Source organism: Oenanthe melanoleuca, chromosome 13, assembly GCF_029582105.1.
Source record: "Oenanthe melanoleuca isolate GR-GAL-2019-014 chromosome 13, OMel1.0, whole genome shotgun sequence".
NCBI classification, from domain to species: Eukaryota; Metazoa; Chordata; class Aves; order Passeriformes; family Muscicapidae; genus Oenanthe; species Oenanthe melanoleuca.
In genome coordinates, this window is record NC_079347.1 from 10,761,122 (window position 1) to 10,781,521 (window position 20,400).

The 20,400-nt window shown below is 47.0% G+C and overlaps 1 protein-coding gene across 3 annotated transcripts; it reads right to left on the reverse strand.

The window, feature by feature from the left end:
* Window positions 1-7,088: 7,088 nt before the first annotated feature.
* On the reverse strand, window positions 7,089-20,197 carry MYOT (myotilin). Of its 3 annotated transcripts, none has more exons than XM_056502428.1 (10): window positions 19,348-20,197; window positions 17,089-17,691; window positions 15,291-15,444; window positions 13,356-13,457; window positions 11,349-11,398; window positions 10,657-10,789; window positions 9,262-9,469; window positions 8,634-8,799; window positions 8,053-8,186; window positions 7,089-7,677 (listed from the first exon to the last, which is right to left on the reverse strand). In XM_056502428.1, the coding sequence occupies exons 2-10, from the start codon at window positions 17,523-17,525 to the stop codon at window positions 7,505-7,507; spliced, it is 1,557 nt and encodes a 518-aa protein (XP_056358403.1). In that variant the 5' UTR covers window positions 17,526-17,691; window positions 19,348-20,197; the 3' UTR covers window positions 7,089-7,504. The 3 variants fall into 3 exon arrangements, with proteins under 3 accessions (XP_056358403.1, XP_056358405.1, XP_056358406.1); XM_056502430.1 differs by having other exon boundaries at window positions 15,291-15,441; window positions 19,348-19,484; XM_056502431.1 differs by lacking the exon at window positions 17,089-17,691 and having other exon boundaries at window positions 19,348-19,442.
* Window positions 20,198-20,400: the final 203 nt, after the last annotated feature.

A 20,400-nucleotide genomic window follows, 5' to 3' on the forward strand; every position in this document is an offset into this window, starting at 1 on the left:
GTTTTATTAGGAAAATCTTCTGTTACTGGAGAACCAGTTCTGAGAAATGCAAGTCTTGAGTTTTCCAAGCTTTCCCTCTTCAGATTTGCCTGAGCTATTGTGTCACTGCAGGACAAAAAGCTTGCAGGGAAAAGCCAGGCAGGGTGTGGAGAGGGTGTCATATGTTCTGGGGGAGTGGGGTGAGTGCTTTAAAGCTTTTTTGGGAGAGGAAGTGTGTCCAAAGGTTTTGAGGCTCTGTATGAGAGGGCTGCCAGGAGGGGGAAAGGTTGGAGATGGCAAAGGTGCCACACACCTGCTTTCCTGCTGTCAGACTATTGAGTAATCAGGATAAGAACATCCTCAGTGACCTATGTGTTCTGGGACAAGCGTCCTGGGCTGCTGTCTGGCAACACGATCCCTTTGGAGGGGAAGGGAAAAGGGGTTTAGTTCTTAAAACTGGTCCCTTTAGAAGGGCTTGGCTTGTCCAGGAGACCAAAGTACAGAGTCAGTGACCCCTGGCAGGGGTCCTGTGTGCCCTGGCTGTGCTGCTGGGCTGGAAGTCTCCCCCTGAGCCCCTCTGAATGCCTCTGCTCCCCTCCCTGTGACCCTGCTCCTCCACACTGGTATTAGGCACGGGGGGAGCCGAGCCCATGTAGCAGCACAATAATCCTACGAGTAGTTGTAAGATCCAGGGGCTTTGGGGGCTGGGCTGTGTCATGCAGGAGCTGGGATGTGCAGCAGCAGAATTTGGGACAGGGACCGGGGGGTGCAGCGGGCGCTGAATCCCGGTGCTGGCTCCGGGTTCTCCTGCAGCATTGTCCGGATGGCGCCTGGACACGAGTTTTGCTTCTTCTGCAGCTGAGTCCTGGCGAGGAACAGACAGCAGTGACCGCCCTGGCGGCACGTATCTTGTCTCTAGGGCTGCGGGAATCGGGGAATTGAAGGATGTCCCGGCGCTCCGGATGAAGCCAAGCGCCCTCTGCTGCCGACGGCTGCGAGCTCCTGAGCCAAGGGATTCGGGGACTTTTCCTGAAAGCTGGAATTTATTCTTTTTTCCCTGAAGGTAACAGATACCTGCGGGAGGACTTGTTGAGAGAGAAGCATAAACCTCGGCAGCTGATGCATGAACGGAGGGAGCGGGTCCGGGATGTGCTGGGATCTGCTCCCTCGGCACAGGGCTGAGCCCAGAGCTGCCCAGACAGGGCACAGGAGCTGCTGCCATCCCTGCCCAGAGCTCCAGCACGGCTGGGCAGCTCTTCTCGGAACGGCGCCTGAAAGGTTCACAGAAAAGACCCAGAAGCAGTGGTTGGTTGTACATTTATTGACAGTCCTGCTCCTCTTGGCCATAAGGCGAAGACAGACCGGGATGGAGTTGGTTTTAATTAAATTGTGTGAACAGTCTGAGCTCAGACGTTTTGCTGTACCCTCTTTCCTGAAGCTTTACTAAATCCTTTCCTTCCTAAGGGCAGCTGCTGTCAGCCAGTATAAAAGGACTTAAAATTTCTTAAAATCACAGACTGTGCTGTTCCTCTCCCTCTGGGGTTGTCGCTCAGTTTCAGCAAGGACAGCGCTGCCTGGGGCTGGGAACATCTGCAGGAGCGGACTGCCGCACCCTGCAGGAATGCTGCCCTGGAGATGTCGCTCCGAGCGGTGTCTGAGTCTCTGTCCTCGGAGGCTGGAGACCCTTGATGGAGTTCCTTCCACTCCTGTAGCTTCGGTAATTCCAAATTCAATACCAGAGGGTATTAAAAAAAAAAAAAAAAAAAAAAAAAAAAAAAAAAAAAAAAAAGAAGTCTCAAATAAAGCCAGCATGGCTGACTGGGACCCCAGTACCACACTCACTCCTGCAGGAAGAGATACATGCAAATGTTCCACATCTGGCTGAAAGGAGACTTTCCCTCTGGCCCTTCCAAAAAGACAGGATATAGAAACACACACTTCTTTTCAAAGTGAAGAGAGATGGCAGGGGCTGTTGTGCAGTAATGTTTACAGCCAGCCTGGGGGCATTTCCCTTTCTTCTAGAAGAAGTTATTTTAAAATAAAAATACGATGTACAGACAAAGACTTACCCCGGCTATGGAACTGGAACAAAGATTGCTGGAAACCTTTTAGCAAAGCAAAGGGAAGCTGCAGTAATATTTCTTCTTGCTGTAGATGTAGCCTGTGACCCAATAGATCGCTGTGAAACTTGTTTGTTTTCCATACATCTGTTTCTGGTTAACTTTTGGGCAAATGTCCAGCTCACAACTTTATACAATTGCTAAAACTTGCTGATCTCGCCTTGCTGCCAATTCTGCTGTTGCAGTGTGTGACCTGGCCTGAACAAGCTTTTGTTTGACTTTATGGGCATAATTGGTGATTTTTCTTTATTTATAGGTTTAGCTTTTGCTATTCCTATGATGTTAAAAATAGTATCCTGTGGAGAAATAGCTTTTGTAAGTCACAGTGGGGGCAACTGTGACTCCTTTTGTATTCTTCAACTTCCGAAATGCAACCAGCAGTTTTTAAGATTATAGGAAAGAATAAAGCCTACCTTTTCCTTAGCACTGTCTCCATTGGTTTGGCCCCATAGCACCTGGTTAGGAACAAAGGTAGTTCCTAATTTTGGAGAAGCTTGGGCTCTCTGTCCAGAGGTCAGCATATATATTTGCAAATAAAAATCCAGTTAAATTAGGTGTCCCATCGTGAAGGCAGACCTGAATTGAGGTCAGAACATTTTATCTTCTTCTGCAGCTAAGAAGCAGTTCCATTTTTTCATAGCTTTTGGATACCAAACTATGACTGCCCTTCTCTCTTACAGGCTGTCTATACAGGTCATACCTGCCTAACCCTGGGTCTAGGAAAAGGCTGAGTTTAGGGATGCTCTTTGCCTGCAGTGATTTCCCAGCTGCTTCAATGGAGACAGCTGCCCACAAGAAAAATTTTTTTTTAGATGAGCTTGGAATTTGCATGACCCATGTTCGTGTGGGGGAGGTAATTTTAAACTCCTCTGGACTCTTACAAACAGAATTCTCCCTTTGAGCTCCACCTTTGCAACTCACCCATGAAAAGGTAGAAGTGAACATTTGTGCTGTGCTTAGGAGCCCTGTGATTCCTGAGTACAGAGAAAGGGAATACAGGCCAGTACTTTTATCCAGGGAAGGAAGATGTTTACAGCAGGTTTGCAACCTGTTGTTGTACAGAACTTACCGGGATGCCAGGGAATTGCAGCCTGGGCAGGCCTGGGATCAGCCAGCAGCTCCTCCTTCAGCAGGGACCCTTCTGCAGGGCAGTGGGTGATGGAGCCAAGGCCAAGGATGGATCCTGAGTGAAAGCAGGAGCCAGGCAGACTCCAGCCCAGCTCCCTGCCCTCTTCAGGCTGTCATTTTGCACAGGGCAGACTGGATTTGCTTCAAAGGGCCTGTGGTTAGAGTTGAAGAACCTGATCTTTTTGGATGTTTTGTCCCCTAAGCTGTGTGTGTGAGACTTTGCTGGCCAAACCTCTTGTATTTGTGCTGTGTCACACACCACACACATTCCAGTTCTCCTGTGCCAGCTCTGCAGCTCGTGCTGCACTCCCATGGTCTGAGAGGATTCAGGCTAAAACAAACAAATAATGAGCAGGGAGGACACAGAGCCACAGCAGGGCCAGACAGGGGTTTGTGTGCTGCACCCTGGTCTGTGCAGCCTCCTCAGGGTAGGACAGCTTAGACTGAGTCTAACCAGGCACAGACTGGGGCTCTTCTGCCTCCTTGTCTCTTTAGCCAGTGCTGGTCTAGGCTGGCAAACACAGAGGTGAAAGTCAAGGTAACTCACCCCCCAGCAGCAAATGCAGCCAGTTCTAGGCACTTCTGAAGCATTTCTTTCTCAGTTCTACTGTCTTTGTAGCTCGCTAGATTAAGGGTGCAATGACAAAGAGGCAACAGGAGACTTGGCAAGGACACAGGAATTAATCACAACGTGTGACTGATCTGATGGACTTGACGTGGGAGGGGTGTGGGGACCTGAGAGCAGCTCAGGGTCAGGGAAAACACGGGGGGCTGGTGATAAACACAATCCCTTTGAATCATCTCGGGCCTTAAATGCCTAATATTGCTAAAAACAAGGACTAATAATACAGTCTTTGGCCTTGAAAAAGGCTAAGAAGTATTTTCCAACAACCAGCAGCAAGCAGTGTACAGACCAGACACCAACTATTTGCCAAAAAATGGGAAGGATGCATCTGGGTCTGCTCCCTGATCTAACTGGATTTCTGCATTTTTAATGAATTACTGTCTTGGCAGCTGCTACCTGAGGAAAAGTGGCTGCAAATGCCCGAGGTGCCCAGCCTTTGTTTGTGTCTTTATGGAAGCACCATGCCTCAGTAAATTGGATTTCACACATAGTGAAGGTAAGAGCTCACCTGATTATCCAGCAGAAGTCCACATTAGCATTACATCTTGAGAAATATATATACATTTATGTTTATGAAATACAAACACAAGGATGATTAATGCAGCTCTGGTTCCTCTAGAGAGCCAGCTGCTCTGCCTGAGAAACATCAACTTCTCCTGCTTTGATTTAGGTGAAGATATCTCCTCCACTGCTGGGCCAGCCCAGAGATCCATGGGGATAATGAGGGGTCTGAGGTGTATTTCCATCTCTCAGAAAAGGGGAAACAAAGCAGCTCAGCCTATGGAACTCAAACTGATATAAGCCTGAACTTTTATTTTGTGATTCTTTGTTAGTTCTTGTGTTCTTCTGCATGGAAAACTGACCATTTAAAACAGACCTTGAAATAACACTTTCCCTTACACAAAGTACTCACAAAATACACAGCCTTAACATATTCCCAGTGCATTTATTTAGTTGCTCAGTACCTTCACAAAACATCAATTACTTATTAATCTGGACTTCACCCAACATGGGCCAGGCAGTTTGTTACTTTAAAACCTTATTTCACTACCTTAAATGAAATAACTCTGGTTTACATAGTTCACTCTTATTTAGGCATATTCATGTGGTCTCTTACTGTGTTAAACCAGTGCTAAATGAAGTGTGTGAAGCAGAGCATTTCCACAGTATTTTTGCCTGATTCCAATTTATAAATATGTGATTTGAATTCAGGCCTCCTATAATTGATTTCTCCAGAGATGATAGAGGAGATAGGAACATTAACGTGTGCTTCTGCTCAGCTGGGCTCACTCTTTCCAGTTCTTCCTGTCTTTCTGCTATGGATTTCCCATGCCAAATACCCATCTTTAATGTTGGCACCAAAACAAATCCATGGCTTATCTTAATGTAAACAAGAGAAAAGCTCAGCTAATTGCACTCATGGCTGTTATTGACTGCAGAATTGTGGCACTTTCAGAAACATTTCTGTGCTCAGGCAGGATTACTTGCTCAGATTGATTCCTTAGACTGAAGTCAGACCAGTCTTCAGCTCAATAATGACATTTGCTGTAAATATGCTGAAAAAGTGTGGAATTACAGGTAGATGGATCCAGTGCTGTTGCCTCCTTTCAGCTGGTGGACCTGGGCTACTCCCAACAGCAAATTCTTGTAGTAAATGTGGCTGTTGTTATTCGGGAGGGTTAATGCTGTGTTGTGATAGCATTAGTCCCTGCAAAGCCCATCCAACAGGGATCCCTTTGTAAACCATGAAAATATTTTTTAATTGAAGGTTTTTCCCAGACCAAGCCTTGTATTGAGTATATGATACAGCAATTAGCTGGCCTACTGTTTTCCTTGGCTGATTATTCAGAAGTATCAGTGTTGTTTGTACCCAGAATTTCTCCAAACACATTTGAAGGAGCTGGTTGTCTCTCTTCAGCTGAGAGCACAGCATTTAGCACATGGTTTTCAGGGGAACCACCAGGCGAGGTTGCTCTGAACTAACACTGGGAGCTGCTTCACTTGTTTCCCTACAAGAAAACGTATCTACAAGGAAAGCCTTGCCCTCCAGAAATCAGCTGCCAGAGCTGCTCCTGTCACCCTCAAGGAGGGCTGCAGGCAGGGGGGGATCTGGCTTTTCACATCTGTGCCCAGCACACTGGCTGGCTCCAGAGAGAAGGGGCGAGGAGGGGAGGCTCACAGGCTGAATTTAGGGGGTGACAACATCCTCTGGCCTTGCTCTGCCATTCCCAGTTGTTACTGAGTCATGCTGCTGGGAATTGAGAGCCATTTCCATTGCAGGGACATTTTGGGGTGGATGATGTGTGAGGTTAGGGGTGAGTGCTCAGTGAGGTACAGCTGACATGTTTGGGATTGCTGGTAAAGAGTGGGAGTCACCTCAGTTATTCCATGACTTGTGTGTAAGGACATCTTCAGAGGAATGATGCAGACTCCAACCTTCTAGTGCAGCAAACTGGGCACTGGTCTGCACCTGATCATCTCCATCTCCACATGTGCAACAGGGGAGTTATCTCAGTGTATTTCATCACTTGAGCACCCACAGGAGAGGAGTGGTGGTAGAACTGCAGGATTTTTGGGGGGATTTAATAATCAGTGTTATACAGTTCAGATTTGAAGGTTATTTAATGATATAGCAGTAGAGGGTGAAACTGAGGCCTCATTTTTTTCTGTTCTGGAAGATGCTTGAGAGATTTGCTGACTGTGCACCTTGATGAGGAGTTCAGGATAGATCAACCCCCACAAATTTTCCTGTAGTAAGTGCAGTTGAAAGGTCTCCAGTTTTGGGTTGCTGGTGTTTAGCAAAATCAGATTCCATGGTATTTAATACTGTTTTGGACAAGGTGTCTGTGAACAGCAGCAAACAAACCTCTGGGGTGGCTCAAATCAACAGCTTGTTGAGAGTCAACAGCAAGATAAGTTGCAAACACTCCTTGATTAAAGGAGAGAAAACATGATATCCCTAATGATTCATATTATAGAGGGCAGCTTTTGGGTCAAGTGTGCAAGGAGAAGAAATGTTGATGTTGCCCCACTGGCATGGTGTGGTGTTAATAGGGTGTCGGCATTTAGGTCATGCTGAATATTTTATATATGCCAGATGAAAAATGACAGTGGGAACAGACAGGAGGGGGCAAGTGGAAAGCTTAGGAGGGTAAAAATCCACCTTTCCCAGGCTGCAGCTGATGCCAGACATTCAAAAACTGCTTTTAACAGATCAAGCAAGGGAGAGTCACAGCTGATGTTGGTTATTTAAAATTTTATTTGCCTCTAATTTATTCTCATAAAAACACTCTTTAGTATTCAGACAGTACAGACTTCTGATATTATCACGAGTGATATTAGAGAAGCAGTACAAACCAAGCTACCTTAGCATGTAACCAAGCACAGGTGGAACTCAGCCCACCCACACTCGTAAAAACTAATTAACCTGCTTCCTTAGGCTTTCTAGTTAAAATGCAATACTCAGTTAATGGTTACAGTCACCAAACCATATAAATAAAATCTAACATGGTAAAATGGAAACGGCTGAATGTGCAAGAGTCAAAGTAAAAATATGTAAGTAGGTATTTTGCTAATTAGAGCAATCACCAGATAACTGCATCTATGTTGTAACTGTCTCTTATAGGTGTGAGGGTTTCCTCTTCATTTCCAGTTAAAGTTCATCACTTTCATACAGTCCAGACTGCTCAGCCAAACGCTGAAACTCCCCTTCTGGTGAGAAAGCTTGTTTCACATCCAGTCCTCTTCCATTAAGTGCCAAATACTTGCTAAAAGTTGGTCGAACCCGTAACTGCTTTGGGGCTGGGAGTGGCTTATTTGCATGTGCTGGAAGAGGGAGAAAAGTGAACTTTCAGTGCCTTCCCAGGGTGTAGAGACCCATGGTAGAGCAACCCCATTGCTTTATATTTGCAATATAAACCAGCAAGCCCTTGGGAGGAATTTAGCAGGCAAACCCATATCTCAGACACCAGAGATTTATATTCAGCCTCCTGCTTGGTTAAAGGGAAATTGTAGCCTTTAAAAGTGCAAAAGGACACTCCACAGTGATCTGGACTAAACAAAAGAGGATAGTTACTCAGGATAGTCACGTTTTGTCTTGGAAATAAATCCTCCCAGCAGTCCAGACTTCAAGAGATTAATTTTGAGGGCCTGTTGTGAATATAAGATGCACTTTCTGTGGCACTGGGACCTGGAACTTACTTGCAACCTCTAGCCTGGCGTGGCAGGTGGCCACCCCTGCCCCGTTGACAGCAGACACGGTGTACCAGCCAGCATCCTTCTTGTTTGCATTATGGATCAGGAGGCAAATCCTTCCAGTATTGTCATGGAGCAAGCTGAAAAATGGAGGTGTTAGTGCCTAAGTGCTTTGAGGGGGAAGGAGAGAAAGCAGAGACAGTTTACACGCTGAGGAGCTGAGAAAGCCCCAGAACAACCCTAGCAGGGCACTGCACACTGCTCAGACACGAGCACTGGTTTGTGTTAGGGCCAGCAGTGGGTCACACCCTGGCACCACGCAGGTGGCAGCAGTGGGTAGCCAGCCCCACACTGCACATTTCATTCCTGAAGCTGTGCTCCTCCATGGGCCCTGTGCTGCTGCACCCAGGGGCTCTCTGCCTCTGTGCCCTCTCAACACTGCTCTCAGCACAGGGACCTGTGCCCCGTGTCACACACCAGGGGCACATCCAGCTCTCCAGCCTGCTGCCAAGGAGACCAGCCCATTCCCATCTGATTTAGCAAACACTGGCTGCTGTTTTCTAACACACCAATCATCAGTAGGGTACCTTATTCGGTCTGTATTATATTGTACCATTTCGTTGTTTCTTTTCCAGTAAATCCGAGGTGTTGGGATGGCAGAGATCTGGCATTCGAGCCTGGCTGTGTCTCCTTCAAAAACCTTTTTGCTTTGTGGCTTGAAAATGAAAGTTGGAGGCATGTGATGTTCTTTGGCTAAATTAAAGAGGAGAGATAAGGAGCAGTTACTGGAAGTGTGGAATGCTCATGTCATGCTTGTTTTTTAAAACTTCAGGAGGACATGTTCCTCTCTGCATCCCCTTAGCCTGCAGGCAATTCCCATGAGCATAAGGGTGTAGTAAACACGGTCCACTTTAGAAGGAGAGTCAATTAACATATGTTATCAATCCTGGAAAATTAATAACATTAATTAAATTAAATTCTGGACATCTCACTATACCTAAATATCCTGATAGAAGTGGCTTGAAGGAATACAGCATCCTAGATGTAGTTATTAAAATAGTCTTGGAACAGGTAAATTGATTTTATTGTTTGAGCCTGAGTATGTGGAGTGCTACCTCTGCTTCTTATTAGTCATCCCAAACACAGGGAGAAAAGCAGTAGATTGCTGAGACTTTCCCTGTGTGGCCAGGGAATTTTCAGCACTCTCAGTCTTACCAATGACTTCCACTTTGACTGTGAAGGATGATTCTCCTGCACGGTTGACAGCCACACATTCGTACGTCCCTGCATCAGCTGCTTTGATTGCCTCAAAAATGAACGAGTGGAACCCCTTCTCTGACACTATCATTTTATGGAACTGATCCTGGTGAACCATCCTTCCATTCTGGTACCACATCACATCTGGAGTCGGGAGCCCACTAACCTGTGAGGGAGAGGAGAGCAGTGAAGAGTTGAACACCTCCAAGACAATAAAATCCAACAATACTACAGGCAGTTTGATGCTGATTCATGATCAAACCATGTTTCCACTGCAGAACTGTGCAGTGTTGCCTGGTTTTGAATGTTAATGTGATGTTGTACAGAAAGGCTTGTGGAGTGCTGTGAAAGATGAGCTTTCCCTACAAGGCAGGAGATGCTGTTCCTGCACCCCCTGCTGTTCCCTTCTTTAGGTGGCTTTGATCAGGCCCACGATGCTCACTGTGGGCTCAGCCTTGGTTCCCTCAGCTCTCACTGCAGCAGGGCTGGCACCCACAGCTGATGATGGCTGTAAGCACACTGTCCTGCAGGCCTGCTCCAGCTTCCCCACGGCTTTCAGGAGTTCAGGAAACTTGGAGGATGATGGCTAAAGGCCATGTGCAAGTCTGGCCAGTTTATTGAAGTCAAGAGACTGCCAGTCATTAGGAAAACCAAGCCTGTGAGGCAGAGCAGGGTCCTTTCTTACCCCAGGGTTGGTACAGCTGCCATGAAGTTTTAGGCCATTCTTGAGTTTTGTTTCTATTTAGGACATTTCCTTGCTTGTCTGTTCCAGCAAGGTACAGTTACCTCAGAGAGGACCCATTAAAGGGAGGTGGGTCCTATACAGACCCCACTGGACTTGTGTCACTGAAGTAGTGCAGTCCCTGTTCAAAGCACAAGGTTCCCTGCCGAAAAGCCTTTTTTCAGCAGGGCATTAATATTCATTCTTCCCAAGGAGGTCTAAAGACATTCCATAGTGGTCTATATTTCCCACTATTTAACTTTAATCATAATCTTATGCAGCTGATTCCACTCACATTTTCCAAGGGAAAATGCTGAAATGTTTGGCCATCTCCTGTTTCTTGGTTTCCATAGCCTGGGGAGACCCTGAACCATCTGCCTTTAGTGCTCTGGCTTATTTGCAGTGCAAAGGCACTGCAGAGACCTCCTCATCCCAAGAAGAAATGGAATGGGATTGAAGGGAGAGGCTGGCAGTGGGATTGGAAGGGAGATGTTAGCAGTGGGATTGGAAAGGAGATGTTAGCAGTGGGAGTGGAAGGGAGATGTTAGCAGTGGGATTGGAAGGGAGAGGCTGGCAGTGGGATTGGAAAGGAGATGTTAGCAGTGGGAGTGGAAGGGAGAGGCTGGCATTACTTTGAAGTCGAGCCTGCAGAACCTCCCCTCCTCAATCACGACATCTTCAGGCACTTGTGTAAAACGTGGCTGGAAAAACTTCTCCTGGATTGAGTCATGTCCACGATCATCACCTCTTGAGGATGGTCTGCTCCTGAAAATGGGACAGGAAAGTTAATTGTGTAAAAGCTACTTAGCAAAAGTGACATCAAAGCTCTGATTGCACCTGAGTCCCTTAACACATTTAGGAATCCAACACTACAGTTCTGGTTGGTTTTTCAGCTGCATGTCATAACTTTTGATCAGCCACTTCTCTTGCTCAAGTTGTTCAATCCAACCAGAAGCATAACCTTCACTATGGTCTAATATCCAAAAGAATTGAATAGAGAAATTTGGCTGTGTTTCATTTTCATAATTTATATTCATTTAAATATTTATATTTCTTTTATTAGAAATTAATCTTCTAGAATACAAAGAATATTTTCCCAAGGTGCGTGGAGTTTTTAAACCTCTAATGCTATGCTTAGAATTCACTGCATTAAGACAATAGGCATCATCCCCCACCCACAAAAGGTAGCATTTTAGTCAAAAGGGAGTGAATTTAGTAATTACTACTTCAGCAAAAGTGATAAGTAGTGAGATTAAACCAACATTGTCTAGAAATGCTTGAAATAAGATCCTGAAGAACAGCACAGCACAAGCTTTTGCTTTACCTTACATGTGTTGTAGGAACCTGCAGCCTGATGTTTTCTGAGTTCTGGTGCTTGAGAAGAGAAAGAGGAGATGTGAGTTCACTTAGAAAGATTTATCTGTAGACTGAATGAGAAGCCATTTTAAGTTCATATCCCGACTGCTGCTTAAAAACAAAATGAATCTACTTCAGAAGTCATTGGGACAGGAGGCAGAGGAACTTGCATGAGGACGTGACACACTGTGTTCACCACAGGCTTTGCCATGGCAGAACTCCCATTGCTGCCCAGGTGAGGGATGCAGCACACAGAGTTTTCTGCCAGCCCATAACCTTTGTTAGAGAGGAGCAGGACTCCTGGCAAAATCTAAAGTGAGAGCTGAGTACAGAGTGTCCTTCCCCAGAGCAGGAATAGAAGTGGAATCGCTGGCAAGAGCCTCGTATTGTGCCCACTTAAATATGGTACCAACAGCGATGGACACATGCTGAGCTGGAAAATACTTTTCTTTCTAGATCACAGCACCAGCTAAGCTCGTTGACAACTCTGCAATCACATGACTAAATCTGCTAAAGTACCCAGGATTGATTCCTGTTAGGAGCTTGGATGCTTGGAAAATGCGACAGAGTTTGGTGCCAGCAACTCGTTTTAGCAAGGGAGTCAGAGGGAGCAAATGCTGCATGGAAATTTCTGGAGTGCTTGCATTGAGCCATTCCAACGTTTGGTTCTCTGCTCTGCAGCCCAGCCTGTGGAACATTTAAGCCTGGGTTTAAACTTCAAGCAGGGAGCCAGTTTTAAGTTCAGGGGAAATATTACATGAATGAGGGTTTTGCTGGGCTGAGTTCAATGTGGAGTCCAAAGGCAATTGCCTGTGTCTGCTCATTTACACAAGTTCTGTACAGATATTACTTGTCCTGTGAAGTGATGCTGTAATGATGAAGATGTTGATGATTCTAATGACCTGGGTTAAGTTCCTGGGGAATCAGGAGCCTGAATGAATCAGTGACTGCAATATTTAAAAATAAGACTGAACAATGGGAGTAAGATGTTCCAAACAAATCAATCTCTGCTTCCACTGCTTTCTTTTTTTAAAGTAGCATTTCACACAAGCTGAAAAGTTGTCAGTCATCCTGTTTTGACTGAATATTTCCTTGTTCTCTGCAAAATACGAGGCTTCCCTTGCTCTCTGACATTCATAATTTTCCCTTCATTCCTGCTCTTTCCAGGTGATTGCTGGGGAGAAATAGCTCACATTGTGTATTCCTCCTTTGCTGTGATCTTAAGAGCCTGTTCCATGCAGGAGTTTTGCTGAGGGCACTTTGGCAGGTGTGTGCCTGCTCCTGGCTCTCTGCTGCTTGCAGCAGGAGGGGTGTTCTCTTTCCAGCACAGGTACCCCGTGCCATGCCACAGACATAGCCACTACATTGAGCACAGGAGTGCCAAAGAGAGTTTATAATTGGCCTGAATATCCAACAAATGGTGCAAGTCTCCAACTAAAACACTGTGCACAATGCCAGTAGAGATAGATTCTTTTCTATCAGCATGTGGGCTGCTGAAATAACTGCTTGGCATTCTCTTAATGGTTGCAGCCCCCTGGAAGGGCTGAAACCCAACCAATCCCAGCCCAAGGCCATGACCTCTCAAAGCCAATGTCACTTATTCTGAACAGTGACAGGTGTAAATCTTGTTGTCCTGGCCAAGCCTGCGCCCAGGCTGTTGGGAGTGGGTACCTGGCTGCCTCAGGGTGCTGCTCCCTGCCTGTCACAGGCACTGGATACTGTGCTGGGCAGCTGTTGGAATTCCTCCCTGGAGAGGTCATTCCTACAGATCAGGCACAGCAAGGGAATGGTGCTTAAATTTTACCCCTCTGCCATCACCCTGTGAAAACACCAAACCCCTGCCACGGAGAGCGCTGCCTTTGGGAGCCATGCCCTCAGCTGGGTACCAAACAAACCCCATCTCTGCCCACCCAGGCACAAGCAGGCCCAACACAACCAGAGGGAAGCCTTGCTCCAGAGGCAGGTCCCCAGTTACCTGTGCATTCTGCATGTTCTCTTCTCCCTGGGTGTCCAGCACGGAGGCAGCGTTGGCTGGCCCGAGCAGCCTGCGAGCCATTCTTTCCTCATAAGTCAGTCGCTGGAAGGGTGCAGAGCAGTTCTAGTCAAAAGTCCAGCTACTATTTCAGATCAGCTTGTTAAGAGCACATTAATATGCCACAAATTCAGGATGTTGCCAATGGAAGCTGGAGCTGATCAGAAGCCCCACGTCTGGCCCAGAGGGTTTGCAGTCTGTGATGCCAACTGAAGTCAGCCTCAATATATACAGCACTGAAATGCATAAAAGATTAAACTGCCTGTTCATCAAAGCCTCCCTAATGCCATCTGTGGCCTTCCACTCCTCCTCTTTCTCTGCTGGGATTATTTATGGGTGGCTGATGGCATCATCCTCAGAAGCCACAGTAAGTCCCAGGGTACCTTTCTGTTAGGGCTGGGAAAACTTCCCAAGCCATTCAGCTGTGGAGCTGCAGCATGATGGATGCTCCCAAAAAAGCAAGAGCCACATCTGAAGCAGGCACAGCCAGAGGGGAGCAGCACTGGCCCTGAAAGCACTGGGGAGGTTTATGCCAGCACATCTCCAGGGTGAAATGCTGTGAGCTGTCTAGGGAGGAGGCAAGGACACGTTTCAGGCATGACACAGTGAGTTCACAAACTGGATGTGGCACACAGGGATAAAAACGAGCAGATTTCATTTCAAACTCTGTCAGTTGGGTTACTTTAGAAAAGTATGTTACTGCCCTGAGCACCAGAGCACCTGACACTTCACTGCCCACAAAGTTTAACTCAGGTTTGGGTTCTGTGACAGGAGGACAAGCTCTGACTGAATTTCTGCTCTGTAGAGATACACAGGTCTGCTACTGAGTCTTGTGGGACTTTTCTTTAGAAGAGAGCACAAGACCTTTAGCCAAACCTGTGAGAGCTGAATATCCCTGAGGTGCTTGCATGTGTATCAAGTGTGGCTGAGATTGGCCAGTTGGCTCAGAAGCTGCTGGAGGACAAGAGGAGCAGGACACAGTGGAGATTGCATAAGCCTTATTTTTAGCCCGGCTTCCTATGGGAAGAAAAGCTGTGACAAGCTTTCTTACAGCACATAGGACATTCCTGTTTAGGGGACTATTCAGTCATTTGTTTGCCCATTCAGTATTTAAAATTACATATATGACACAAACCTGTTGTCAATGATGATAATTCTTTCTACTTCAGGGGAAAGATGAAAGCTTTAAACACAGGGTTTTTACCAGTCTACTTCCAGCCAGCAGCAAGACTCCCACATTAGAAACCTGCCTGCTCTATCTTGCTGCAGTGGGATTCCCTACTGGTAGCAATTTTTTCTCCCAGATTTTGATTTCTTTGTAAAGGGGATTCCATTGTGACCCTCTGCAGAACAAATAAATAAGTACTGAGACTAAGAGGCCTTCTTATAGGACACAAGCTTTATGATAAAAGCTCATTTAATTTCTTTCATTTATTGTTGTTCATATTAATGAAAAAATTATCCCATTTGGTGGTGGTCCCCAGAATGAATTTCAAATATTCCAATTTTTCATCAGGTTCTAATGCTTTTGAGATGTATATTAGCCCTAGTGTTGAAAAACAGGTTGTAGTCATGTCTAGAGAACTGAGACATTCTCCTTGGATTTTTAATTTTCTTTGGATGTGATGTTCAACAGGATCCCCAGAAGAGAGTTCAAATTTGTGCCACAGCTCTAAACATGCTCTTTTTGCTTCACAATGAAAGAATATTCCGGTCACAAATGGCTTTTGCTCCCATGGGATCTGCTGAGGTTCTGAGTCAAGGTCTTTGGGCAGTGCTGCTCCCGCATTTCCTCTGTTCTAGCTCAGTTTGAGGCTGCAGGCTCTGTGCAGTAGGAGCAGCCCTGCTGGCACTGCTGAGAGCTCTCCAGCTCCTTACCTGGTTGCCGTTCTGGAGGAGGCTGTCTTTGCATCGCAGTTTCTTCTCCAGGTCCTGAATGAGGGCCTCCTTCGTGCCTCGAATTTCCTGGTCTGATGTCTTCTGCATAGAGTTGATGCTGGCTTGCTTGTTATACATGGGCTGTGAGTAACTACTGGTGCAGGAAGAGAAAACAAAGTTATTCCCACAGGCCTGCTGGGTTATTTGCTACAGCTTCACAGAATGAAAATGTGAGCCTGCCTCCTAAAAACTGTGGTTCAAATGAACCCACAAAGCTTTTGGGAGGTGAGCAGGCCAAGTTGGGTAATTGAGTATCAAACCCTTAAGGGGAAGAGGCATCATGGTGCAGCCAAGTCACTGAGTGTCCTCCCACAATATCCACTCAGCATCCCTACATCCTGCAGTGCCCCCTCACAGCCTGACCCTGCAATCCATGGCCACAATCAGCTCCTGCAGCTGGCTACTACACTTGATTCTGAAAGATGCCAGGAAAAGTGGAGCATCCATCAGCAGGGGCTGCAGAGGTCTGCTGGAGGTCACAGCACTCTGTGCTCACAGGCTCTAACATGGTTTGTGTTCAGAAATTATTTCTATTCCAAATCCTCTTCCTCCTGTTGCTTGGGGGTTTTTTCTGCTGACTAGAGTAGAAGGGTTACAATTCTGGAATATTCCCAGCACTGCTTGGACTTAATGCAAGTTATAACTTTAAAACTTCAGTGGTTTGCCCAACAGATGAATACATCTCATGTCCCTGTTTGCCCATTAGTAGCATGATTGGGAAAATAATTCCTCACTCACTGCGTGTTGCATTTAAGAGCAGCTTATATGAAAAGCACAGTGTGGCACCCAAGCCCTTTGCTATGGAAACAAACAGCCCCACAGTACAAAAACAAACCCCAGCAGTCACTCCACCTGTGTCCCAAACCCCCACACCCCTGCAGGACGTCAGGAAACACTCCCCAGTTAACCCACCCCATCTTACCTTTCCCCTTCCCTCAGTGCTGTGATTCAGAAAACAGACAGAAATATTCTGATTTCCTGAATGCAAACTGACACTTAGATCTGGATTTTATATCCTGCCCCTATCAACTTTCCAATATCTCACTTTGTGCATATTCCCTGACTTTCCCCAGGACCTCCAGCTGATATTGGCAGGAATACAAGTTGGTGAGAAGGCAAGGCCCAGCTCCCTTTGAGATCTCACTGACCTTGGAAGATATTTGGATTGCAGCCCAAAGGCAAAATGATATAATACATATTCAGGAAAGAATTTAGGCTTTGGTCTAAAGGGGTAAAATTTTCGAGGGGCTGCTTTTCTTTTACATATATGATTAATAAGAGAGGTATTGTAGGTGAGTTTAGATCAACATCATGATGTGGAACCTGAAAATATTACTGAGATTTACTAAGACTTTCTAAGGTGTTTATGTGTGGGGAATGCTACTGCCTTCCCCCGTCTCCCTGTTCATGAGCCACGTTTTTTGGAAATAAATTAATTTGAGATGGGTGCCTGTCTTCTGCTCTAAATAACCTTAAGAGATTTCTGTCAAATCACACTACACAATTCAAACCAGCTCCAGAAAGCTCACAGAGCAGCCTGGGACATGTCCACTGTGCAGTTTAATTCCCACACAAGGGCAAGCACTCAGCCTCCTGACCCGACCCATGCAGAGCTCTGCCTTGAGCACCAGCAGTCAGTGGGAGCTGTGCCACCAGCTTCAGCAGGGCACTGGGGTGGATGGTCAGTGCTGGGACAGCCAGAGGGAAGCAGGGCAGGCTAGCAGCTGTGTGTACTTACTGAGGTTCCACGGGAGAAGGAGCTGGGCTGTTATAGTCGGGCTGCGAGGGGAGCACGGAGCACAGGAAGGCTGCGGGGGATTGGTTAGGCATGGGCAGAAGCCTCTGCCCAGATGATGAGCTAGCAGGAGACTGTGCAGATGCAGGTGTGATGGGATATGTGGGGTCCTTAGGGGCACTACAGGACGGCGAGGAGAGCGTGATTGAGGAGCTCAGCGATGACGAGGAGGAGAATTTCTGCCCGCTGGGGTTGCGAGGCTGGATGAGGATGGAGGACTGCTTGATTTCTCTGCTTGGCTCTGTGGAGGCTGCAGGTCCTGGAAGCTGCTGCTGCCCTTGACACACATTCTGAGACTGGATAAAGTGTTTTGGACGCTCGTAGTTAAACATGGTTGGTTGGCACATAGAGGAAACGGATGGGAGATTAGGGACACTCATAGGAGAGGTTTCGCGGCTGTCCTGGGTTTTGGTTGGTGACAACTGGCTTTGGATAGGTGGCTGGTAAAAGCTAGGTGGTAGGCCACAAAAGTTTTCTTGGCTGGGCTCCTGGATAGAATGGAGCCCTTGCCTTGCAGAATAGAGGCTTTCTTGGAGTGGGTTTTCCCTTAAGGAAGACAATACAGATAAAATAAATTGTACGTCAAAAGCTGAATCACAAAAAATACTGTGTTCTGAGCAGTCATTGGCAATCCAAACACTATGAAGTTAAAGTTCAACTAAATTAAAATAAAATTATTTAGGATTCGTTAGAACTGTCCCACAACTGTTTGAACATTTTGGGCTACAGTACCAAGACCCACAGTCTGTCTGGCTCAGGTACAATGATCACTGTGCTTGTCTTATATGCCAGAGCCCAGTAAATTCTAAAGGAAATAGCAACTGGTTAAACACCTGCCTAAGTCTACAGATAAACACAGACACTATTGCTAAGCCAGTATAATTTCCCATGTATCATCTTAACTGAAGATCCCTGGATCCTGCTGTTTTTGCCCTGTCAAAATGCTAAATGTACTATTCCCCAGAACCAGCTATCTGTGCCACAGGGAAGCACAAAAGTTTCACTTTCTTTTAAGTCTAAAACTAAACTTTTGAAACCAAATCTCTTCTCTAACGAATTTTGAATTCAGAGCTTCTGATATCCAACTGAGATTTGGAATTAGAATGTCAAGGACTGCGTCTCTCTCTTTGAGGTGATTTCCTGAGTTTTTCTGTTAAGGCTGCTGATTGCCAGAATGACATGAGCTGCAAGATAGGGTAGGGCAAGCTGAGCTGCTCAGAGTCCAGCATTTATTTTGCAGATGTTTGATATTTAAACCTGGGCTTTCCATGCACTCAGAACCCAGGAAAGTTTCATTGAGCAAGCTTTTTAAAATGGACAAATGACTTCAGCTCTAGGATAAATAAATAATTCACCAAAATAAGTATAAACCCACTAATTTTAAAAAAATTAAGAAAGGGAAAAATGAGAGAGAGAATGAGAGAATATAAATCCCCACAGTTACATGTGCTGGAAAAAATGGTAATCTTGTCCCACTGAGATCAGCTGTTTCGCTGCTATATATACCCAGTATATTGTATTCCTGTCTTTGGAGAGCCTGCAGAAGGGCTCCACGAGGTCATAAATTCCCATGGGGGGAGATAACTGGAGACGTTGCTCTGATATTGAAGACCCAAGGCTTTCATTTCCTAAAGGTAATCGTCAATATTAGTTGTGAATTAGCTGCAAGTAAACAGAGGACTTATAGTAAAAATTGCCTAACTTTTCCCTGGTCATACTCTTGAAAATTGAAGCTGGCTCAAATTTTTGGAGCATGTCCACACTGTGTCGTCATTCACTGGTGCAGAAAACTCGTTAAGTCTTGTCTTTATCCCATTTTTCTATCACTACCTGTGCACGGATTTGCACATTCACTGTACCACAGGCTGTGGACAGCAGCCAGCGTTTACTTTGTTTTCTAGAACTCTTAACCAAGCTCTGATGCACAGCGCCACTTCTCGCAAGGGATAAGCCGTGTTTCCCTCAAACCATTGCACCTTGAAAAATAAATCCAAGGAGACATTTGACCTTACAAGCTGAAAAGAGTGAGTGATAACAGAGACAGTTTTCCTGTTTAGAAACAACCCCACGTTTTGGCTCTTGCCGCCCACGCCGCTCCCCACAGGTGCGGTTTCACCTCCGCATTCCCGGCGCTCCCTCAGCCACATCCCCAGCCAGCTCCCGAGGGAAAAGTGACGTGCAAAACCCCAACGAGCACCTTACCTACAGCCTAGGAGCTGTGCCCCGGGCCGCGGCGGTATTTTGGGGAGGGCCGGTCATTCACCCGCCCGGGCTGCCACAGCCGCCCTGTGCGCGGCGGAACGAGCCCGCAGCTTTAATGTGCTGCCAGCGGTGACACCGCGGGCCCTGCTGTCCCCGCTGTCACAATAAGAGTCTCCGCAGCCCTGACACTGCCAGGGCCGGAGCGGGGCTTGGGCCGGCGCCCGCAGCAGCGCTGGGACCGCCCGGGGCTCGGAACCGCTGCTGCGGACCGGCCGGCCCGGCTTTGTCCTTGATTTGGACCTGCCGGCCCGGCTCTGTCCCGGTTCTGTCCTTGCTTTGGACCAGCCGGCCCGGCTCTGTCCCGGCTCTGTCCTTGCTTTGGACCGGCCGGCCCGGCTCTGTCCCGGCTCTGTCCTTGCTTTGGACCTGCCGGCCCGGCTCTGTCCTTGCTTTGGACCAGCCGGCCCGGCTCTGACCCGACTCCGTCCCTGTTCTATCCCGGTTCTATCCCAGCTCTGTCCCGGTTCTGTCCCGGCTCTATCCCAGCTCTGTCCCGGCTCTATTCCAGCTTTGTCCCTGTTCTATCCCGGCTCTGTCCCTACTCTATTCCGGCTGTATTCCAGCTCTGTCCCTGTTCTATTCCGGCTGTATTCCAGCTCTGTCCCTGTTCTATCCCGGCTCTATCCCAGCTCTGTCCCTGTTTTATCCCAGCTCTGTCCCAGCTCTATCCCAGCTCTGTCCCTGTTCTATCCCAGTTCTATCCCAGCTCTGTCCCTGCTCTGTCCCGGCCCCGTCCCACCCGAGGGGCAGCTGTCCCGTCTCAGCGCTGCCGCTCCCGGGGCGTCCCTTGCCCAGGACAAGCGGACAGCTGAAGTCGCCAGATTTTGGACAGAGAAGCAGGAGTTCTGCCCATGGCACCATCAGGGAGCAGCGAGCAAAGATCGCTGCAACATTCTGGAATGTCCCTGAACACCACTTTGTTATCCCAAGGAAATTCTTGCCCAGAGGAGCTGTCTGACCCATCCATGTTCAAGGCTGCATTGGATGGAGCAG